The sequence below is a fragment of the Centruroides vittatus genome, unplaced genomic scaffold, assembly GCF_030686945.1.
Source record: "Centruroides vittatus isolate TY-2023 unplaced genomic scaffold, ASM3068694v2 contig_880, whole genome shotgun sequence".
In the NCBI taxonomy this organism is placed as follows: domain Eukaryota; kingdom Metazoa; phylum Arthropoda; class Arachnida; order Scorpiones; family Buthidae; genus Centruroides; species Centruroides vittatus.
The window spans coordinates 2,509,153-2,517,503 of record NW_027122572.1 but is presented as its reverse complement, the minus strand read 5'-3'; the positions used below and the strand labels follow the sequence as shown (position 1 = coordinate 2,517,503).

At 26.7% G+C, this 8,351-nt stretch overlaps 1 protein-coding gene across 1 annotated transcript in view; it reads right to left on the bottom strand.

The window, feature by feature from the left end:
• Window positions 1-498: 498 nt before the first annotated feature.
• The window catches only part of LOC136983363 (ceramide synthase 1-like), a 72,545-nt gene continuing 64,692 nt past the window's right edge, over window positions 499-8,351 (bottom strand). The window contains exon 8 of the mRNA XM_067280080.1: window positions 499-3,324. Within this exon, the coding sequence (XP_067136181.1) occupies window positions 3,213-3,324 (112 nt within the window). The 3' untranslated portion in view covers window positions 499-3,212. The remainder of the gene's footprint in view (window positions 3,325-8,351) is intronic.

Here is an 8,351-nt window from a genome sequence, read left to right as displayed (position 1 = left end):
CCTTTTTACAATTTTTTCCCTGTCAATAATGAGTTAATACATCCAATTGTTAAGATTAAAAAATCTCTATTAAATATATTTAAATTTACAAAAGAATATTTTTTGAGTATGCAACTACTCTTCATACAAACTTTGTGCATAAATGTTTCTCAATTTAGGCAATTTGCTCGAAGCTGATTATGTTTAAGACCATAAATCCAATCTATTATCAGCTTAGTTTCCAAAAGTTTGGACTTTAGTATAAAATTATGAAAAAATGTTTTCATTTTTACAAAATATATTAACCAATTTAAAATTATGAATTAATCACATGTCAATATTACAAAAATTTCCATAGAAACTTGCATACCAAAATTAATATGATAAACGTAGCCAGTTAAGTGATAATATTGAATCATTCGGTACAACGGAGCCAATATTCCAATATATCGTAATTAAAATCAAACTAATTCTAATGATTAAATTTTAATATATTACAGTAATTAAAACAAATCAAAACTTATTTCACATAACTTTATTTTAATTTTAAAATGTTACATGATATAGCATATTAATCTGTCATTAATTAAAAAAATGCCCAATATCCTATTTCACAGAAAATGGAATTTACAATTGAAAGAAATAGAATTTTAAACATTTTCTTAAGTTTTATTCTAAATAGCAGGTCTAATTATTGTACAAATAATGTGACCTATTTTTGTTATTTTATGTAAAATCTGATTATATATATATATATAATGATAAACAAGATTTGTTTTTATGTAAACAGTATTATAAATTATAATATTTATATATAAATTTCAATAGATTATTTGTAATATTCAACTTCCTATAATTAACAATATTGCTTTCAAAAGATAAAAAAAAATTTTTTTTATCAAAGACAGAATAATTTTTAATAATTTGTTAAAATGGATGGAATTCAGATAATTGTAAATTCTCTTACCAAACAACAGTACAATATACATTTAATTCAAATTTTTTTTAATGTGTGTGTGTATATATATTTATTTTATACAGAAATACCATTCACAAGTCTTACATTAATAAAATATGATCCCATATATAACTTCGTTTTTATTTATACCATGTTAATGTTTTTTTATCCCGAGTAAATACAAAATTTGGAAACTTATAAAAATATTTTGATAAATTTCAAAAAAATATTTTTTTTTTCTTTAAGAAATGAAGTATCACTTATTAAAATTTTTAAATTTAACATTAATATCTTTTGATTATCATCAAGAATGTTTGGCAATTTAAGATATTCCATTTTCTATTCTGTTCATAATAATGCCAATATTTTGTTCATGACTGTTTACAAAATCTGATGAATAAAATAGGTCATGAAATGCACAAAGCGAAAATCACAAAATTCATATTATATTCAATACAAAGAATAAATTGCAGATCTCATTAACTAGATAAGACTGAGATCTATTTTATCAAAGCTTTAGCAATACTTCAACACTACAAGGAATAAGAAAAATTTAATATTTTTAACAAATAAATTTATAAAAAGCATTCTGATAAGAAAATTCAACATTTAAATACTAACATGTTATTAATTGCACGTTTTGTTTAAACTTCAGTTTTTGGAATGATAAAAAGAATCTAAGTACAAAAGAAATGGACAAGTATGCAAAAGAATGCATGCAGAAGGAATAAGTACGCTCCATTTTACACCATTTTATAAGTACAAATAGAAGCTAAGCAAACAATCTCTTATAACAACAACAAGAATGATATTCAATTTATTCAAATGTTTGAATGATCTTTGGTATCTTGGTTTTATAAAATTATTAAAATGTTAAAAAGTATTTGGTATTTTGGGTTTATGAAATTAACTAGATTTTACTAACCATTCACAGCTAAAAATATTTACCTTTTCTCTTCATTTATACAAGAAAAAATTTACAAATTAAATAAAGATTGCGACTTTTCCAAATAAAGTTAAAAAAATCACCATCTACAAGACAAATATTTACTGAATAACAATATTTATTATTCTAAACTACTGGAAGACAATATAAAATTTTACCCATTGAATATATCAAAATTTAGAATAATTATAGATTAATATTGTTATAAATATTTTATTCAAAGCAGTTTTCACATAACATTAATAATTAGTTTAAGAAAATCACTTTAATGAGAATAATGATAAGAAAAGAATATATATGTATAACTGAAATTTTAAATCAACTCAAAGATAATCATCATTCAGAAGAAAGGTTGATATATAAACATTCAATGATTTTTATCACTGTTCAAAAACAATATTAAATGTGATCTTTCACTCACTACAAAAAACAGACAGATCAAATAAGAAGTGCCATTATTGTGCTAAGAATTAAAGCTATGAATTGAGACAAAACTTTTGAATTTGTTTTCAAACATTTTAACATTTGTCCAAATTATTTATACCATTGTACAAATCAATTCTAAAAAAAAAATAATTATCACCAATAATCTTTTGACTGAATGTATATAGAAGCAATACTGGAATGATAACATTTATTGTCAAACAATAGAAATAGCACCCATTTCATACAAAACCTTATATCAGAGTGCATGTTTCTCTAAATATATCACTTATAAAATGTAACACTTTCATATGAAAATAAAACTATAAGCATTGTTAATTATCATTACAGACTATTTAAAATAAAAGATAAATTTACCATGGTTAATTCCTTACAGTTGTATAGCATTTAATGCAAGATTAATTTTTATAAACCAGTTTTTAAAAATTTTATTATTATTTAAGCATAAAATTAACAAATTAGAAAAATATCTTAATGAATGGATAGAATATTAAACAGTTAAAATACCATATCTATAAATAGTTTCATCAACTAATTAATTAAAGATATGGAAATGTTTAAATATGCAAAATTATTCTGAATACATTTATGAAGTTGAATGATGCTTATAAGATTTAAAAAAAAATAATAATTTGAGCATATAAGTAATACATCACAGCAATATAATAACTAAAAGTGAAATCATATCAGCTGATGAGATAAAGTGCAATATAAATTGTCTCCTTACCACAACTAAAATTAACAACCAATTATATTTTTCATGAAACAATTCAATCCTAGCATTATTTCAAAAAGACTTTTCCTTTCCTTTTAAGATTTGTTACTGTGGAATGAGATATTCTTCATTCTTACATACATTTTGATCACAAGTTCATTCACTTTAAGCTATCTTCTTACTCTTGTTTGATGACAATCTGAATGTGGATTTTCACCATTCAGTATCTCAGTACCATTTGATTCTTCTTTATTTGCAAGTGTGTCATTGATATTTGAAATGCTAAAAATAAAGAATAAATATATAAATTTTAAAAATCTATAAACTAAATACTATATTTTAATTGTTACAATAGAAATGGTTATTATTATACAATAAGTATTTTTCTGCAAGACAACATGCAACTTTTAAAAGATCCATTTAAGTACTTAGCAATTAGTGAACTAGCAAGTGTTTTTTAATGTATTGTTCAAAGCCCCCTAAAATATCACTAAAAAGCTATATAAATGTTCAAATCACAAAATGTATCATTACGTTTCGTGTGATTTGAACATATGTATATGACATAAAACTAATTTTTATTTTCTTTTCAAAATATGCATTAACCCCATTAACTTTTCAAAAAACACGTTAACCAAAAATGTTTTTGAACTCAAAATTCTTTTTCGGATATTTTCAGACACATTCAAATTAAATGCAAGCAAATCATTGTTACAGTAGTATAAAATTAAAATTATAAAATAATATTAAAAATTAATTATAAAATACTGTTATTATAACAATGATTTACTTGCATTTAATTTGAATGTGTCTGAAAATATCCAAAAAAGAATTTTTTGAGCTCAAAAATATTAAGCAATTATATTTATCTATAATGAAAACAGTATAATTAATTTTTCAAAACAATATTTTTATTAATTTTATTTTCTCTCTTTCTTAAAAAAATTTCTTTGGGTTTGTGTGTGGGAACCACTGATTGTAGATAATAGACTTCCATGCGGGGGGAAGTCAATCTATCTTTAATCTTACAACCCTCCTCTCCCTCTCTTTCTTATGTCACCCCTCTTAACACATGGATAGCAGTTCTCGTTTTAACAGCTGCAAAAGTCAGTTAGCCTGAAGATGTCTGCTTAACAATATTTGAAAACATTTGCTTTCATACAAATTTCTGCCAGATATTGATTCCATTCATTTTGTTTTAATACAAAAATATTTTTTAAAATCAAACTATAATAAAAATGTTTAAGATTTCAGCTTTTTTTTTTTAATGATTAATACAGGGCTTAAAGCAGTCATGGCAATAGAAAAAAAGTGAGAAAAGAGAGTTCACACTGAAAAAAAGCTAAAAAAGCTAATAGTGTTAAAATGAATGAAAATAGGCATTATTAAAAAAAACACACAAATGCGCACATATTTTGTATCAATAACATTGCATATGATATTAGATTGATTATTAATTAAGCGGACTGATAAGATTAAATATGAAAATAGTTAGGCTGAGTTTATACTCCAGAAAAGTGACCAGTAAGACTGCATTAAGCCAGAACAGGCCCGCATTAAGTTTTCATGTACCCCGTACAGAATTCCCACCATTACACAGCAAAGCAAATGGAATAGTAACATAACTACCAGAATGTGTTTCCATATAACATGCCAAATTTCAAACACCATTTATTTCAAGGTACATTTTTTGATTTCTTCATTAAAAAAAATGTAATTAAAGAAGAAAAAAAAAACAACTTCTGGCAGAATCAGTGGGTTGCATGTTCATTATATAGCAGGGGTGGGCAAGCAAAAGTTCAGTGGGAGTCGAAATGTAGGTTTTGCAAAATGCATGGGAGCCGCAGTTCTGTACTTTATTCTGTACTGCAGTTCCGTACCTCGATTTTATTATATAATATAGAACAAGTATTGAATTTTTTTAATAAACATACTTTCACAAAATTGTGGAAATAAAACTGTAAAAAAAATAATAAAAAGCAGAAATTAACACTTTCAGCAAGAGCCACATAAAACTCAAAAAGAGCCGTATGCAGCTCTCAGAGTCGCATTTGCCCATGTCTGTTATATAGTAATACCACTAGTAATTGTGACCCAATCATTTATTTGGTAATTTTATCAATATTTTTTAAATGATTAAAAATAAAATTACGGAATTCATTACTGGTAATACTAGTCTCCAAATCTATTCCCCTGAATACAATAAAACAATTTGTTAGTCATTCGACCCACAACTGACAGAGAAGAGAGTTTATGAAAACAATGTAATTAAACATTTAGCAGTTTGTTGTCCTTCACAGTGGGGAACTGGCAGAGTCTATTACTTTCACGGGAGAAAATATACAAAACTTTCTACTACCCTGAAGTTGAAAAATAATACAATCCCATGAAATTTAACAAATCTGAAGTTAATAAGTAAATAATGAAATTATTTACAGAGAGTTGATATTTGATAAGTTTAGTTTTTTGCTCTTATAGATCAAATTACAGAAATTATAAATAAAAATCTCATTTTAAAAAAATTAAAATCATAAAATTTCACTTACAAAAGATCGAGATGGAACGCACGCTTTTTATTTTTATAATCGCTTTGTTTTATTAGACACAGATATTATTCCTATATAGATTTATTAATCATAATAAACATACATTATGTATAAAATTACATTAAAACAACACTGTAATTAACGTCTGAAATGAAAAAGTAATTGAATCGAGTCTCACCTCCATATTAATTAACGCGCATTGGTGTAGCCAGAGTTTGTTATGGGGGACCTAGTAGAGGCTGTAATTTTCTGGGGAGGGGTACCAAGTTAACTGCGTTGGGGCCGGGCTGTAATTTTCTGGGGAGGGGCACCAAGTTAAGTGGGGGGCCGTGCCCACCATGCCCCTTCCTGGCTATGCCCATGTTAACGCGCCACAGTAATTAATTGATCACGTTGCATCAAATTAAATAATTTATAAAAATTAAAATAATAAATACGTTTATAAAATAATTGGCTGTATCTGTTCGCAATGATAATGTAAAACACACTGTACTTATAGTTTAGCATTTCCGATATTTAATTTATTTTTGAATTTTAAAATATAAGAAAAACAATTTTTTAAATAAAGTTTTACGCATTTATAGCTGCAACTTTAGATAATACAAAGATATAAGAAACCATCAAAAAAGTTAATTAATAATAATTAAAATCAAGAAAAAATATAAGTTTCTTTCGAGGTAAGGAAACTTTTAAAAAGTCAGGTACGCGATCACGTGACGCCCGTCTCCCCACTTTGCGTAACCAAACGGTCGAGGTTGAAATAAAACCCCAGCAGAAGTAAAAACGAACATCAGCGCATGTATAGGACAATAAACTTGAACGGGAGCGAAGATGAGACACGACACCATGTAATTTATGCTAATTACTTTCTAATATTAAAAAATTAAAATCTTCAATAAATTATAATTAAATTAATTTTTTGACTGAGTTCAACTAGAAGCATATCGAAAAGCTAGATTAAAGTGAAAATAGCGGTTTTTCGACGCTAAATATTTACAAATTAGTTTTTAATTTGGTGCCGGATTGACCGCAGCTGTTCGAATGCGCATGCGCGTGACGAGTTTTATAGTTTCTGTCAAAATGGAAAATGAAGGACACGGTTAGAATGCAGAAAACCATGGTGCATGCCAAATATATAAGCACCCACTTAAAACCATACTTCTGTCTTTGTCTAAAGATTGTCTCTACAGAAGTTATTAATATTTAAGATATTAGTTTAAAATCTTGTATTTCCTGGCACGAGATTCGCTCGATCTTTAATTTTACAGAGTGCTAGAAAGATACAAGCTTTGAAACAAGTGTCCTACAACGTTTTATTTAATAATAACAGTAGAAATCAAATTTATTATCGCTCAACAATTATTATTTTCGGTTTTTCTACAGTAGTCAAAAACGAGTAATGTCATCGTTTAAGCTAAAGAATAGCAGGCGGTTGAGAAGAAGTTTGCTTAGCAACTTACTTCGAGAAAGTATTGGGTTCTATACGATTTTCCGTTGTTAAAACAGGAATTTCTACTGTTAGTATTAAATAAAATCTATTTCTTTCTTTTGTTCACTGCGCTTAAATAAATACAAATGCTAAAAATAATGCTGTATAAAAATCACTCTTAACGCCAAACTAGAAGTACTTATGTCTTAATGCAGCGTGATTATATCGAAGCGCCACGGAGATCGGTATTTCATAAAGATACAAGCAATGAGAACCCACGTGCAAATTCCTACAGCATGTGCAGAGTATCAAGCTTTGGGAAGCTCCTCGTTTTGTTAGTCTATATAAATGTAGTACACTACATGTGTATACGACAGTGCCTTATCATGTCGCGCACGGTCCATAAGGCATATGGGGACGTGCTGGTCACTATTTCATTCCTGAGCGCATTTACAAAAAAAAAAAAAATTTACATGGGAAGTGAAAAAAGCTAAAAAAGTGAATTTTTCTCAGAAAAAGCTTAAAAAGAGAGGAGCTATGAAAAAAAGCTAAAAAAGAGTGTCACTTTAAGCCCTGTTAATACTAGAAAAATGACTTTTAATACTCCAAAAGTTCATTCTTATATATAGAATTTTTATTTTATTTAAATAAAATATTTAACACACAATATTGAGATTTATGTACAGCTAACTGAAATTTTTGTTCAACTGCTTATAATAATTATTATAAACTAAACTAATTTTGTTTTGTCTGTCATTAAAACTAAAAATATAAATTGCCAAAAATAAAAACTGATTTCTTAAAATGCATATATCACATAATAAAAATCATTCCTTAAGCTATTTCATTAATGAAAATGTCAACCTTAATTTTTAACCTACTTTTTCTTAAGTTTACAAAATTTAAAAATATATAGATAATCTTTGTTTTGCATAAAGTGATGAACCATAAAAATCATCACACAAGCTTAAACCATGCAAACCAATCTTAGTAATCAATGGGAAAATTATAATCATTCTGGAATCTTTGAAAAACTTGTAAGATCATCTAATCACATTCATTTTCACTTCCAGCACCATTTTTTGCTACACTTTCAGCTTTTTTGGCCAATTCCTGCTTTTGATTATTCATTTTATGAAATGTCACATGGGTTTATCACTGCAAGACAAAAGGTTGATGCATATAATGATAATTAAATGTTTCACTTTATAAAGCAGTTTCTATATCACATCTATTGGGTTGTTCAGAAAGTAATTTCGTTTTTTCCATAGAAAAATAAACGGAAAAAAATTAAATACCTTCTAAAACCGATAACCGGTGCGAACTATTTTTCT